This window comes from Aquarana catesbeiana, linkage group LG09 (genome assembly GCF_042186555.1).
Source record: "Aquarana catesbeiana isolate 2022-GZ linkage group LG09, ASM4218655v1, whole genome shotgun sequence".
Lineage (NCBI taxonomy): Eukaryota > Metazoa > Chordata > Amphibia > Anura > Ranidae > Aquarana > Aquarana catesbeiana.
Window position 1 is genome coordinate 44,126,450 of NC_133332.1, and position 16,690 is coordinate 44,143,139.

At 43.8% G+C, this 16,690-nt stretch overlaps 1 protein-coding gene across 1 annotated transcript in view; it reads left to right on the top strand.

Annotated features, from left to right (window-relative positions):
- The first annotated feature begins 1,695 nt into the window (after positions 1 to 1,695).
- Positions 1,696 to 16,690, top strand: part of LOC141107558 (HAUS augmin-like complex subunit 3) — a 38,342-nt gene continuing 23,347 nt past the window's right edge. Inside the window, exons 1-2 of the mRNA XM_073598387.1 lie at positions 1,696 to 1,710; positions 5,768 to 6,658. Of these exons, the coding sequence (XP_073454488.1) occupies positions 1,696 to 1,710; positions 5,768 to 6,658 (906 nt within the window). The remainder of the gene's footprint in view (positions 1,711 to 5,767; positions 6,659 to 16,690) is intronic.

A 16,690-nucleotide genomic window follows, 5' to 3' on the forward strand; every position in this document is an offset into this window, starting at 1 on the left:
ATGCCTCTGTTAACTTGCTGAATCTGTCTTAATATGGCACCCGTCTATACCTGGTACCATGATACTGATCATTGTTCTGGTCATGAGCCATGTCACATGGCTATAATTCTTGCTTTGAAAATTTTCAAATAGACTTAATAGTAAAATTAGTAAAATTGTAACTGCAAAAAGTTTTTTTTACATACCTTAGACCCCTTTCACACGGAAGGCACTTTTCAGGCATTTTGGCGCTAAAAATCGCGCCTGAAAAGCGCCTCTCAAGCCTCCCCAGTGTGAAAGCCTGAGTGCTTTCACACTGGGGCGGTGAGCTCCCAGGACTGAAAACGATAGTCCTGCAAGCAGCGTCTTTGGGGCGGTGCGGGAGCGGTGTGTTTACCGTCACTTCCTTTCTCATAGCCAAACAGGAAGTGGTAGGAAATCCCTGCAAATTAAGAGTTATTTCTTGGGGACCCCCAGGTCACCAGAACGAGTGTCTCCATTGGAGCATTTTTCCTCTATTACTTTTCTGGGGACAACCCAAAATTTGGAATTTGCTTTCACTTTTCACCTTCAATGATGGTAAACAGAACAAAGAGAGGGTGAATCTCTCTTATGGGAGCGCAGACAGCAATAAAAACACAATAGGTGTTCCAAATCATTTCCACTCTGTCCAAAACTAAAGTGTTGCCTTTAGTTATACTTTAAAGTGATTTGTAAGGGTAATTTTATTTATTTATTTTTTTAAATAACAAACATATACTTACCTCCACTGTGCAGCTCGCTTTGCACAGAGTGGCCCCGAACCTGCTCTTCTGGGGTCCCCCGGCGGGTCTCGTGGCTCCTTCCCGCATCAGATAACCCCATAGGAGAAGCATGCTCCCGCGTCCAGCATTCGGCATCCATAGAGGCCGAATGCAGGACTCGGCCCCGCCCCCGCGTCATTGGTTTTGATTGACAGCAGCGGGAACCAATGGCTGCGCTGCTATCAATCTATCCAATCAAGCGCCGGGAGCCCGTAGAGAGAGACAGTGCGTCCCCGCCGACTGAATGAAGGGGTTCAGGTAAGTAAAACGGGGGGGGCTAGGGGGCTGGTGACTGTCAGGTGTTTTTTCACCTTAATGCATAGGATGCATTAGACCCCTTTCACACTGAGGCTTTTTCAGGCGCTACAGCGCTAAAAATAGCGCCTGTAAAGCGCCTGAAAAAATCCTCAGCTGCAAACCCAGTGTGAAAGCCTGAGTGTGCTTTCACATTGGGGCGCTGCGCTGGCAGGGCGCCACAAAGTCCTGCCAGCAGCTTCTTTGCAGCGGTGAATACACCACTCCTCCCCATTTGAAAACAAAGGGGCAGCGCTGCTATACCACTGGCAAAGCGTCGCTACAGCAGCATTTTGCGGGCGGATTTAACCTCTTTTCGGCCGCTACCGGGAGTTAAATATGCCCTGCTAGCGGCCGAATAGCGCCGCTAAAACTACAGTAAAGCCACCCTAAAATAGCCCCACTTTACTGCTGATGCCCAGGGCGGCTCAGTGTGGAAGGGGTCTTAAGGTGAAAAAACACGAACCTTTACAACCCCTTTAATGTTAACAAAGGAGTCTGTGCCATGGCAAATACACTAATCCAATTTGTTGGTAATAAAATAGTATAATATATACTATTATAATAGTATATTTGTTTTTACTCTCTCCAGGAACTCTGAAACATCTGACGGTATACAATGGCCAGACATTTAGTGAGTACTCTTTTAATCATTAATATATAGCCACATACTATGTTTTTAAATGGCTAATCTAAAATTTAACAAGCTGTTAAAAAAAAAAAAACACTGAGTTAACTTGTAATGTAAAAAAAAAAAAAAAAAATCAGTAACCCACAACTCATAACCTAATGAATTGTAATTGTATGTTGCTGTATGTTCCACGTTACCCCCAGTTCCACCTTATTTAATATACATGAGAAACATGGGAGCAGCCATTACTGAACTCTGCTAAAAAATGTCTAACTGCCTGGCTGTCCCACTCACTTCAATAACTTGTAGCAGCAACAATATGCCACACACTGAGATGCAAAATTATATTCTTCCTTCAAGTCCTGTTGTGACATGTTTCGGGCTAGGCACAGCAAAGTCCTGCTGCACCTGCGGCCTATTTTAATAATGGAAGAATCATTTTTGCATCTTCTGTGGCATTCCTGTTGCTAGTGCAAGTGATTGCTTCAGTGGAGATGAACCGCTAGATCATGTGATTGTGGAGCCTAATCTCACCAGAAGCGGCATGTAAAATATTTGCCACTGACTTTAATACTTTGCATCCTTGACCCAATGACTCAGAGTACTGAAGCCAATATATGCTATTGCCAAAAGTATTGGGACGTCTGCCTTTACACGCACATGAACTTTAATGGCGTCTTTGTCTGTAGGGTTCAATATTGAGTTGTCCCACCCTTTGCAGATATAACAGCTTCAACTCTTCTGCGAAAGCTGTCCACAAGGTTTAGGAGTGTGTCTATGGGAATGTTTGACCGTTCTTCCAGAAGCGCATTTTGTGAGGTCAGGCACTGATGTGGTTGAGAAGATCTGGCTTGCAGTCTCCGTTCTAATTTATCCCAAAGGTGTTCTATCGTGTTGAGGTCAGAAATCTGTGCAGGCCAGTCAAGTTCCTCCACCCCAAACTTGCTCATTCATGTCTTTATGGACCTTGCTTTGTGCGCAGTCAAGTTGGAACAAGAAGGGGCCATCCCCAAACTGTTTTCACAATGTTGGGAGCATGAAATTGTCCAAAATGTCTTGGTATGCTGACAGAATTCCCTTCACTGAAACTGAGGGGCCAGGCCCAACCCCTGGAAAAACGACTCCATGTGTACAGCCTTCCCAGAAGAGTTGAAGCTGTTATAGCTGCAAAGGGTGGGTCAACTCAATATTGAACCCTACGGACAAAGACGCAATTAAAGTTCATGTGCGTGTAAAGACAGGCATCCCAATACTTTTGGCAATATAGTTGTAGCCATGGCCTCGACTCCTAGAGGCCTAATGGTGGCCTCCAGAGTCAGAGAGAGCTGACATTCATCTTCACAGTGTGGGTTACTAGGCATAGTGGGTGTGGTATAGAGTAAATTGGGCGCCAGACATTTTGAGAATGCAAAAAGATTTATTGTCTCAACAGAACTGGGGAGAGAGGGTTAGGGCCTGAACACCCTTAGGCAGATAAAGTGAGGGGACAAAAGCGGGACTTTGTATGAGGCACGTGGGTGAATATATTGGGTTACATGCTAAATATTGAGATGTAAATGATGAAGTCAATATAGGTTCCACAAATGGTATTGAAGCGTAATCATGATATAAAAAGTTTTAATGGCATGTGTATTTTGGCCAAATACAATCGAAGGAGAACACATATAAGATCCTAATAAAAGCGTATTGACAACAATGTATAACGGGCAGAGTTCATGAATTGATAATACAGTAGTAATAACACATATACATGATACATTACATAGGTGCATCAATAGATCTAAACTCAACGCGTTTCATGGCTTGTAACCAATCGTCAGGAGTCCGATGCCATTTAACTAGATCAGAAACAATAAAATACCTATTAATGTGTGAGCAGATGTATGTAAGGGAGATATACTGGAAATGTAATCTTCCGTGTACTCACAAGTTGCACATAGATCGATAGTGTGTTCAAATACGATAACAGTCTGGGTCCATAGAGTCTCACCCGGGGTTGAGGCAGAGAGCATACCCCAAAAGGGCCGCCAGCACGGCAGCCAATATGACAGAGGCACCCATGAAGACCGGCAGTCAGGGACATCTGGCGGGGCCATGGGATGTGGATAAGCTGGGGAAAAAAACGATGATGAATAAGGAAGGGTGTGTAGGTGGGTGGGTGAGTGATGATAGGATCAGTGAAAGCAGTGTGGGATAGCCATATGTGTGTAAAGAAAAGCTTGAGTGGATAAGATGTGAGGGTAATAGGAGGGAATGCATGTGTGTGCAGCAGGAGGTCGTTACTGTGATGGGTAAACGTGAGTGACAGGAGGTATGAAAGTTACCTGTGTGGTGAGTGAGCCAGCCGAGCCAGAAGTCCAGATGAGTGACGGGGTCATGGGATGCCCGGCCAAAGGCAGCCATTTATCACTATCGATCTATGTGCAACTTGTGAGTACACGGAAGATTACATTTCCAGTATATCTCCCTTACATACATCTGCTCACACATTAATAGGTATTTTATTGTTTCTGATCTAGTTAAATGGCATCGGACTCCTGACGATTGGTTACAAGCCATGAAACGCGTTGAGTTTAGATCTATTGATGCACCTATGTAATGTATCATGTATATGTGTTATTACTACTGTATTATCAATTCATGAACTCTGCCTGTTATACATTGTTGTCAATACGCTTTTATTAGGATCTTATATGTGTTCTCCTTCGATTGTATTTGGCCAAAATACACATGCCATTAAAACTTTTTATATCATGATTACACTTCAATACCATTTGTGGAACCTATATTGACTTCATCATTTACATCTCAATATTTAGCATGTAACCCAATATATTCACCCACGTGCCTCATACAAAGTCCCGCTTTTGTCCCCTCACTTTTTCGCATATTTATTGGGATGGAGGCATGTCGGTGCTCTCTTGGTAATAATACGTGGATTGGTCACAACCCCCTTTGACCCTTAGGCAGATGCAAAATACTTGGCAGACTCCTAGACAAAAATAGGAATAGAAGAACCGCTATACAGTTCAAGGGCCTTTAAGCTGAATTGCAGCAAACTATCTGTAGACTGCTGTCTCCTATAGCAACTGATCTGGTAACTTCATCTTCAATACACATCACAACTCAGTATCCCATTGTAGATCCTCTCACTGAGCTCCCAGTCTCTCACTAGACTCTTCAGATCCCAGACAACACTGGATCCCTTGAGCTCCTTCTATCCCGCTGTGGCTTCCAAGTATCGCCCACACTGTCCCGCTGGGTCCCTGACTTGACTCTGCTGAAGCTTTCCCAACTACTTTACCGTTCCCGGCTGGTGAAAAAGGCTGCTCTGGTGGTACTTCAGTCTCCACAGAACCTGACCTCTGATAACAGGAGAGATTGTCCCTTGCTGGCGACTGTGTCCCCTTTACCTTTGACTCTGGTTCTCGCTTGCCTCTGGCGACAGTGGTCGTCTCCGATGGCAACTACTTTCCTTCACCTGTGGCAACTACTTGGGTCTCCAGCTGGCAGAACCCCCTGCAACTTGGTTGGGCTCGAAGCCTGAAACCCCAACCCCGTGCTGCTTGCTTCCAACCTGAATAGGCCTCAGACAACCTAGCAGCTAGGTACTCCCAGATAGACCTCAGGCCTAGCACCCAGGAGCTTTTCAACGCACATTCACCCAGACAGCCATCCACGTGGCACTGAACCCGGATCACCTGACCCCTTCCCAAATAAATTGGCTCTCCCAGCAGGCCAAGGGCAAAGAAACCCCTGCCAATTGGCTGAGACAACCCATCCACTCCTAGTCCAGATTTACTAAGCCCTTGTCAATCCAATGCCATTTAGTGACAGAAGAGCTTTAGGAAAAGGTCAGTGGATCTCCCTAACAATCAGCCAGGCTGGTTACCGCAGAGCAAACTACATTTTTATTCTTAGCAACCTTGTCCAACACCAGGGTGCTACATAGTTTATCTGCATGACAGCCAAGCAACTAGAATTTTTATAAGGAGGTCAGCAATGGCCGCCTCTGTATTTCCTTCATATAAGGCTACCATTTTTATTTTATTTTTCCTAGAGTGTACCCCCGACTAGGCTCTCTCGTCAACGATCTACTTGTTTTCTTCTGGACTCTCCCAGCGTCGTAGGCTCAGATTTTGTTGAAATGCTGCGTACTATTAGTTACCCTGGAGCACAGGATCTTAAGGGGGAGGATTTTGATTGGCTCTGTGAAGGCAGTGAAGAGGTAGAGGTCTTCCTAAGTTGGCTTTGCAGCACTGTGGATCAGAAAAATGTTTTAACCAGTGAGCAATTGGATGCCTATGATGCCCTTCTAGACTCTGGAAAACCACTTCTAGAAGCAGATGAGCTTCAGAACCTCTGCAAAGGGGCAAGTGAAGCTGAAGGACACTGGGAGATGGAAGATACAAAGAGTTTGGAAGAACTCGAAGCAGAGCTACAGAGCTTGCGAAGCATCAAAGCTCATCGACTGCAATGCCGCAACAAGTTGGAGTCTTTGGGGTTAACGTGTCTCCATAATCGCTTGTCCTTGGAGAAAGTGGAGAGGCAAGAAGAGAAGAGTCTAAGTAACATCAAGGAAGAACTTTCAACCCTGAATTCAAGGTGCAATGCGGCCTTTGTGAGGCTTCGAGAGATGGTAACCGAGCTTGGAAACTATCACACTGCCCCATCTTCCCAGAGTATTTTGCTTTCTTCTCTTGACTTGGAGGGCTACCTAAGACTTGAAGAAACGTGCTGGGAACAGGTGGAGCAAAATGCCAGGGCAGTGTTACCTGTGAAAGAGGAAGATCTGGAGAAAGAAAGAAAAGTTCAGATAGAGATGGAAAAAGAATGCAAGAGAGTTCAAACAGCATGGTGCTCCCAGAAAATACATCTAAGCATCGCACTTGCCACTCTGAATAGTAATAGGGAGGCATTAAACTGGCTAGATAGAAATGCAGGAGAACAGGTGAGTGATGAGAATATTTTAAAGGAAAATCTTGCTTTTTAATCAAATTTTTGCTCCTTCAATATTGCCTGATTTCTTATATGGTATGCTCTAGCACCAACACCCCCACCCCCCCCCCACCCCCGTTTCAGTGTCCTCACTCTGTGCCTGTGTGACAATGGTCACCAGGACAAATACAGAAGGTTAACGTTACCAATTGGGACACAACCAGAAATCCTGCCTGGAGTGCTACTTCTGCTGCACTGACTGTTAAAAAAAGGGGGGGGGGGTTTGGCTACAGAAACTTTAAAAGGTGGCATGTCACTGCCGATCTCCTTCTGAAAATTCTGGCTGTTATTCTGCCCCTCATTTTCAATAACTTGATTCACTGACACGTTGCATGTACAGTTCAGAAAAGTCCAAAAGTCAATAACTCAAGCATTGAAGCAAAAGGATTAGCATCCCAGCCAATCAACTAGCATTTTCACAAGGAGAGCTCAGTAGGCCCTGGTTTTTGTCATGAATAGTTTCCTTAAACTGTCACCCATGTGCACCTTCAGAGACTGCTAGAAGTAAGGTACAGTAATACCTTGGATTACGAGTATAATTTTGTTCCAGGAGCATGCTTGTAATCCAAAGCACTCGTATATCAAAGCGAGTTTCCCCATAAGAAATAATATAAACTCAGATGATTAGTTCCGCAACCACTGATAGTGTATGCAGTACTGTATGTGGCCAGAGGTGTGGGGGCACTGGTGTATGTGGCCAGAGGTGCGGGGGGCGCTGGAGAACTCAGACACTCAGGAACTGTTGACGCTTCCACGTTACGCCCGCCCCACCCAGCTGGGAGTTCTCCAGGAAGTGCTGGGAGCCACCAGCGCCCCCGGACATCTGGCCACATACGGTAATACATACACCAGCAGCTTGAGTCCTGCTCGTCTTGCAAGACGGCGCTTGCATATCAAGTCAGAATTTTTTTTTTTTTTTTTTTTTTAAATATAGATTGTCTTGCAAAAGGCTTGTATACCACCTTACTCGCAAACCGAGGTCTCGCTGTATGCATTTCTAAAAAGGGAGCAGAGCATCAAAAGTATCCAACAGCTGGTGGAAAATTCTACCTGAAGTTCCATAATAAAAAAAATAAATAAATAAACAAAATGGAAGACCAATTTAACCACAGACAATTGAATTTTGATGGTGGAAATAGGCAAGAAGCATGTAAAACTGTTTGAGGTGGGGGGGGGGGGGGTGAGAGAACATTGTTATATGTTGGGGAAAGTTTTATTGTGTTGAGCAGTTGTTGTTAAGCAAATCCAATTGTTGGTTTCCTATAGCCCTTGGAGACAGCAGTGGTAGGATATCCCCAGTAAATTTTCCCAATTCTACTGAGTTGGCGTAACCTTTACAATGTCCATTATGTTATTGTCATAATGGGTTCTTCGTAATACTGAATAATCGTCAAGTCTCACTTTGAAAGATCAGCATCTTTTGGCCTTGAGGTAGGGGGTGAACACTTGAAACTAGCATGGTATGATATTAGAGTCCAGGACTCAATGTCTTCCCAAAATGGAAATATCAGCTTTGGCTGGTGGTTATCTTTAATAAGATATCACAAAATTTAAACTTTTTGTTTTTTGCCCTATGGAACATAAGATTCTTTAGTATTGATGCAAGGAATAATTATTTCTCAAGTCGTCTTCCAGGACGGCACACCTGAGAGTTGACTGGTCTCCCCTGACAGGAAACTCGATCAAGAAAGAGGTTAAAACCCCCACCCCTCCCTGTGCTCCTCAGTTTTTGAGTTGTTTCCCCAATGTGCAATGAAACAGTTTATTTTAAATCAGACTTGAGGCAGAGGGCTGAAGAAGCTAATAGGTTCGGGTAGGGCTTTCCCTTCCCAGGGGCTTCTCTCCAGGAAGATGCGTGGTGACATACTCTTTTCCCCCCCCGCCAGAAATGCCGCTGCCCATGTCTCACAAGAGCCAGAAGTTTCTAGGGACAGTAGTCTCCAAGAAAATGGCAGCATCACACTCTTGGCAGCAGGTCAGACTGGAAGCGGAGCAGGCGTCCACATCCCACTCTTCTTCTGCCTAATGTCCTGTGGCGGAGGAGCCTGGACATGGAGAAAGAGAAGGGGCCAGAAACGGCCACAGCACTAGAGACCACAGGGGGGCGAGGGGGTAAAAGGGAAGGGGGGGCCCTTACCCTTGCAGGATACAGCAGAAAGCTTGGGGGGAACTTACTAATGGCTATGCATTTTCTTTCAGTGACAGAGGTTGCTGCCCAGGGGAATGCCAGTAGATTTAAGTCTAAGACCCCCTCCCGTTCCAAAAGATGTGGTTACTGCAATGACGAGCTGTTGCAAGAACACACTAAGCCATTCTGCTACAAAGGTAGAAATAAATTATCCAGAAAAGAGACCGCACAGGTCACAAGGGATTTCCTCTCCGTGCAGTCTGAAATGCTGGCAACCCTCAAGTCCTTCCAAGCAACCTTCGGGTCTAGGCAGGAGGCTGAGCCCCTCTCCAGCAGGAAGGGCTCCTCCTCACAGCAAGGTGCTAGCCGGTGGGACAGTAGGGGTAGGCGTTATGAACCCTTAGAGCCCCAGACACTCAGGACTTTGAGGATGAGGAGGCAGAGGTCTCTGATAAGAGCTCTCCTTATGAAGAAGAGGATCTGGACCAGGACAGGGAGGATTCCAGGCCAGGCAGGCACTTTTTTTCTTTTTTTTTCAGCTGATATGGACTACTCAGAGCAGATTATGCATCAGAGGAGATCCAGGAACCTGCGACACAGGTCTCAGCCCATGTATAGGTGCCTGGTCAGACCTCAGTTGAAGTTCTCCCGATCCACCAGGCTCTCAAAGACCTCTTGAGAGAATGGAAGGAGTCGGAGAGGAAACTCCTGAAGTTCAAAACATGGAAGCGCAGGTGCCTCTTCAGGGAAGAGGAAGATTTTTTTTTTAGACGCCTAAGTTAGACACTTCGCTAGCACATAGTAAAAAGGGGGATGATTAGGGCGCTCAGAGCTTCAATATAATATAAGCTAATGTCTCTATACAAAAGTCCAATAGTAATAGTAATGGTGGTGGCAGTGATGTGGAGGAATCTCAAGCACTAATGGCTGCAGCTTTGCAGAATGAAGCAATATCTATTAAACACAAAAAAAGAAAGAAAAGGCGCCTCTAAGTGCAGAAGTAAACCTGTTTTAATATCCCATCGGGGTTAAAAACACTTGCAGGATGAGGAGATAAAAAAGGCACATCATGGGAGTGTGTAGATTGATGCGTTCTGCAGCAATGGCCGGATAGTTTGCCCTACATAAAACAAGCCACAAGGGCATGTAAGGCAGTAGACGACATGGTCAGAGGAGAAGGTGTGAAAGCCCTTTATCTGATATGTTCATCTGAGTATTGGCACGAGGAGAAGGGTTTACTACAGAAGATGAATTCTTGTATTGTAGATGAGCTGTTTCGACAAGGTTAACTGGAAAACCTTTATCAAGAAATTTCTCTTTTAAGGATTTCGCTTTGGGTGTCATAGTCCTCACTCAAGGTGCAGTTCTTTATCAGTCGACAAAACTGGCTTTTGGGTACATTATTAGGCCATAGAGGGTTGAGACAGCTGTTGTAATGGAGGAACGAATTTCCAGCTGTGGGCTTAGTATAATTTTTAGCATGTAATTCCTTACCAACCCAAAAAAGTTCAAGATCAAGAAAGGCCAACCTACTTCTGTAACAGAAGTGAAATTGAGACCCATATTGTTAGTATTGCAATATGTGACAAAGTCCGACACTATGGATGCACTGCCATCCCAAATAATGATCACATCGTCTATATATCGACCATAAAAGACGATGTGAGAAGAAAAGAGGTTATGCCATATAAATAGGTGTTCCCAGTGCCCCATAGTAAGGTTGGCATATGAAGGTGCAAAATGTGCCCCCATAGCTGTCCCATTTACTTGAAGAAAAAAATCATTCTCAAACATGAAATAATTATGGGTTAGGCAGAAAGAGGTAGCCTCAACAATGAAAGGAGGCTTGTCTAGGGTTCAACATGGGATCTTGGCATAAGAAGAATTGTAAGGCAATTGAGACCCACATCATGTGGTATAGAAGTGTACAATGATTGTACATCTAAGGAGACCCAGTGGTAGCTTGGCTCCCAAGAGTACATGGACAAGAGCTCTAACAAATGAATTCCGTCTCTAATGTAAGACTGAAGGGATTGGGCAAGTGGTTGTAGAAACTGATCTACGTATTGTGAAAAACCGCTACTAATACTGCCCATGGCTGTGACAATGGGTCGTCCGGGGGGATTTTTTAGATCTTTATGCACCTTGGGCAGGTGGTAGAAATATGGAGTAAAGTGTACCTCCTTGACCAAAAATGTTGGTAATGTTGCTTCTTGTTGTGTGATGATATGGTCACTCAATGCTTCCCTAACAAGAGAGGTGGCTTCAAGGGTGAAGCAGGGCAATGGGTTTTTATTTAATCTAATGTACGTATTGGCATCGGATAAAAGTCAAGTGGCTTCCGTGACATAGTCAGCCCTGTTTTGTATGACTATGCCTCCTCCTTTATCCGCACTTTCGAAGTCAAAATTGTTGGTTAGGGTGTCAAGAGCTCTTTTTTCACAATTGGTAAGATTGGAGGTGGCATTATTATTATTATTATTATTATTATTATTATTAATATTTTATTTTTGACTGAATTGCACATCTCTTGTATTTCAGCGTGAACAATGCGGTAAAACGCATCAATGCACGAACCTTTAGAGTGGGTAGGGTAAAACACAGACGTGGGTCTGAAGGTGGTGTTCTGAATAGGTGGGGAAGTGATAAGATGCTGTGTGTATAATTGATAATGAATTTCACAGCCATCTGGGCAGAGAGTGAGTAGAGGAATGATTGTATAGTTCCTCTAAAGTGATCAAGGAGCCAGAATCAACATTAATATCAGTGTTATTACATGAAATGTCAACTACATGAGAGTCGGTGTGAGGCTGATGTTTGGCGGACTGGATATTGAAAAATCTCTTAAGAGTGATACGGCAAACAAATTTATTCAGATCCTTAAAAAGAAGAAAGGGATTCGGCTGGGCAGATGGGGCAAAATTTAAGCCTCAACTAAGTAAAGAAATTTCTTCTTTTGTTAAAGCATGGGTGGGGAGGTTAAAGATTTTGACAGTGCTCTCTTTTTGCTGAAGTCTGGGTTTAGATCTGCCCCCTCTACCTCGACAGTGTCTCCTTCGTATTTTCTTTTTTGGGGTTTGGCCCGGGGGGAGATTGAATGCTAAAAAAGGGACCACAGTAAAATCGGAGGAGTGGGTGGTGGTGGTGGATGTCACAAGGAGAGAATTGGGACCAAAAGAAACTGATGGAATAGGAGATTCTCTATCTACAAGACTAGTAAGGGTGGATGCTGTACTGGCAGAAACATCTTTATGAATATCAGTGGACGTGGATGAACAAGTGGTCAAAGGAGGGGCATCCAAGATGGTAGGGGACAACTTGTGTACAATAAAAGTGGAGGCTTTGGGAGCCTCTTGTTGTAACTGGCCAGGATCTAAAATACCAGTGGGTAATTATTATTATTATTATTATTATTATTATTATGTAAAATGGTGGGCTTGGTTGGTATAGAGATGGATATGTTTTTAACAGGGATTATTTTCCGAGGGACAACAGTGGCAAATGGATTGATATCCATAAGAGATGGAAGATCATGAACAGATCTGTGTTTCCAGGAATAAATTCTGTTACTACTATAATCTTTCAGATCCCTACTAAATTTCCCCAACTTTTGTTTAATGACAATGTCTTCCCTCCTGTGGGTTTTTTTTGGCAATGATAGACCGCCAAAGGGATGGTAGATGGGAAGTCAGTTCTGCAATCCTGAGAGAACACAATCTGTATCTGGTATATGGATTGTTCATATCTGATGTGTCTCTGTGTAGCAATGATCTTGATCCATTTATTTGTGCAAAATTCTGATATTGAGGACCATTCCTTTTGTGATTCGGGGTCCAGAAAGGAACAAGACTTTAAAATCCTCAGGCCCCTCAGGGTGATATGGGCCGATAAATATTTATTACCTCTTGTAGAAACCGCTTCTCTACAATATAAGAATGCATCTTCTGTAGTAAACCCTTCTCCTCGTGCCAATACTCAGATGAACGACTTACGTTTTATTACTCAGTTCCACTCCCGACATAGACAGATGGAAAATATTGTGAAGAAACACTGGTCGTTATTGCTTCAAGATGAACATCTTCTTTCTGCCTTGTCCAAAAAACCCCAATTTGCTTATAGAAAAGCACCTAATATAAAAAGTAAGGTAGCACCCAGTAAACTTAGGGCTTTCACACCTGCTCCTCTGACCATGTCGTCTACTGCCTTACATGCCCTTGTGGCTTGTTTTATGTAGGACGAACTATTCGGCCATTGCGTAAAGGCTTTGGTGAACATCGCCGTTTTATTACTGGTGGATTGGACAATCATAGTGTTCCCAAACATTACCTCCAATTCCATGATAAATCCACAGACGGCCTTAAGGTGTGGGTCATTGAGGCAATGCCTAGGGACCTTCCTCCAGCTGAGCGCTACAGAAGACTTTGTCATAGGGAAATGTACTGGATTTTTTTATTAAATGTTTTGGTCCCTGGAGGGTTAAATGAGGACTTTGAAGTCAGTGCAATACTTTGAGATTTTATATACCCCACACCTTTTTTTTTTCTTTTTCCCTCTCAAGTTCTTTTATGATCTTGTTATGTGACATCACCCGTTTTATCACATTTGGCATATACACCCAATTTATGTCATCTTGTGTATATGTGTGTGCACGCACAGGCTTACATGCTTACTTTTAGAACACAATCTATAATCCTGCACAACACATTGGTTCAAATACATTTATATTTTATTCTATTATTGATTTGCCGTAGGTTTTTTCCACACATATATGTATTATATCTTTTAATTTTGCAACAATCTTAAACAATTTTATCTTTTTTAAAAAAATCCTTTTTTTGTATAGTGCTATATACATTTTTATACATACATCTTCTATACATACATTTTTCCATATACAAACTTTCTTTCAGAACGCTATCTTATATGTCTATTTCCTGTTTCCTTATTATTGTACACGCCCATGGCCATCCTACTGAATATAAATTGTGTCCAGCTTTTTCTATGGTCATAGGTTGACAAAGGAACCGTCCAGAGTTCCGAAACGCGTCCCTTTCTTATGACCTGCTCTGCGCTGTGATCCAGGCTGGTTGCAGTCCCTCAGCATTGACATCACTTCCGGGTCTTCCCTTTTCTCCTTGGATTTCCTCAGTTCCATCGGCGCTCCAGCGTCTCTCTCTGCTGCTGATTGTGACTGATCCATAGTGTGTCATACACGAACATGCCTGAGGACTTCCTCCCGCCGTGACCCTTTCCAATGCTGCAGAATGCATCCATCTACACACTCCCATGATGTGCCTTTTTTATCTCCTCATCCTGTAAGTGTTTTTAACCCCGTTGGGATATTAAAACATGTTTACATCTGCACTTCGCTAACACAGGTGTCGAAACAATCTGATCTCTTGTTAAAGGATGCTGGCAATATTAGGGATCAAATGGACCGCAGGTCCGAGACCTTGCTGTGCAGAGCCTGGGAGGCTAACTCAACAGCCATGAGTCCAGCCTTGGCGTCCGCCTGCATGGCCAGGAACGCTGACATGTGGGTGAGCAAGCTAGTTGATCACGTGTCATGAGGTGCCAATTCCAAGCAGATCATAGACTCCTTGGAGGTGATTGGCAGAGGCATGCTTGGCGGATGCGGCCGTAGACAGTTTGTATGACCGCAAAGTCAGCAGCCCTTTTGAACTCTGCCAATGTGGGTGAAAACCTGGGATGGTGATCACACATCGAAGACTCGACTCTGTGGCCTACCATTCAAGGGTCTATACTGTTTGGGCCAGGGCTAGATCAGGCCCGATCTAGGTCCACGGAAACGGGAAGAAATTCCCAGGGGAACTAAAAAAAGGCAAAGGGAAGGGTTCCCTTTGGGTTAGGCAGAAAGAGGTAGCCCCCCCCCCCCCCCCGAGACCCCCAGGCTAATAACCGTTCTGGCCTAAAACCAGCCAACAAGGATCCTAAGTGATGCCAGGGTAGGGGGGAGACTCTCACGTTTCCTCACCCAGTGGGAGAAAATCACTCGGAGCCACTACAGCTCATAGGAGCGTTTCAGGTTAAAGCTACTTTCCACACTCCCTCCAAACTTTCTCCTAACCCACCTACCCAGTGGCAACAGAAAGCGACAGGCCTTCTAGAAAGCATCAGATTGCTGGCAGAGCAGGAGGTCATTATCCTGGTCTCAATGGAGCAACGCGGGAGGGTGGTTTATTCTCACATTTTTGTGGTCTCAAAGCCCTCGGGAAAACATTGCCTAATAAACATGCAAAGACTACACAAGTACCTGCGGTAAAAAGTTCTGCATGGAAAGCGTATACAGCGTCTGGAAACTTCTCTTAAAAGAGGTCTTCATGGTCACAATAGACCTAAAAGATGCATACATCCATGTCCCCATCTTTCTGCATCATAGCCTGCTAAGCTTTGCGATTCTCATGGAATAGGGCGCCCAACATTGGCAGTTCAGCGCCCTGCCCATCGGCCTGGCAGCCAGCCCGAGAATTTTCACAAGTTTTAATAGAGGTGGTTTCTCACCTCTATCTCCATGAGATTGAACTGATCCCCTACTTGGATGACCTTTTGGTCTACAACCAGTCTCCGGAACTTCTGCTATCCATCCTGGACAAGGTAGTATCTACCCTAGGATCCTTGGGATGGTTAATCAGCCAGGAAAAGTCCTTGTTGCACATATACTCTGTCTCTTTTTCTCCAATATGGCATTCAGCTTATATCCTTAATTTCATATACTATATAACTCTTCCGTTACATGATTTTTTTATAATTTTTTGTTTTTTCCACATTCTCCAATCATACATTCATTTATATCTATCCATTATATAAGATCCATTTATATCCATTTATTATATTTATACATGTATATTTATTTCTATAGTTTTTTATTTTCTAGCATACTTTTTTTTTTTTTCTTTTTTTTTTTTTTTTCCCTGACCATATATCTATTTTTATTATTTACATATTTATTTATATTATTTACAATATTCATATATTTATATCTACTTTTAGCTTGTCATTCTTTCATCATCATTTTTTATTTATTTATTTTTCAATAATATTTTCTCCATTATTCTTTACCATTTTTAAATTAAATTATACACACAGTTTTCTGTCCCATTTTCTGCCCCATTTCCTGTTTTCTGCCCCATTTCCTGTTTACAGTTTTCTGTCCCATTTTCTGCCCCATTTCCTGTTTTCTGCCCCATTTCCTGTTTACAGTTTTCTGTCCCATTTTCTGCCCCATTTCCTGTTTTCTGCCCCATTTCCTGTCTTCCTTAGTTCCTCCCCTTCCCCTCTTCATTAGCCTGTGTCTCCATTCATGTTTTTGGTTCCGCCCCTCGGTCCGCCTATATTAAACCCCTCCATGTATTGTGTATCCATGCTTGAAAAAGGAATGCGGCTATTCTATCAATCTATAGCTAGCAATTTCAGAAACGCGTCGCATGTTGATGACGGCGCCGGCCTGTGTCTGCTTTCCAAGCCTCATTTCCATCTCACATACACGGCCGTGTCTCTTCCCTCACCACACAGGGACAGTACGATCGCTGGAGATACAGCGCAGCCCTGCCATCCAGCCAGACGTCTCTCTCCTCCTTTCCACAGATATTCATGCTATTATTGGACTGATTCCTTCCTTTTCCACTGGACTACTGATACCATCCTCCAGGGACATTGCATTTCACCTATGTGTGTATGTGCTCAGTCATCTGCACCCCTGCTTGCCTGGATTGGATTGTGCTCCAGCTACACTGATACAGCTTCTACCTGCAGCCCTGTGTTTTTCAGCCTTCCAGCCTTCACCACGCTCCTGTACATGCCTTCTCCTACTTTCATGTGAGTGGATATTTTATTTAA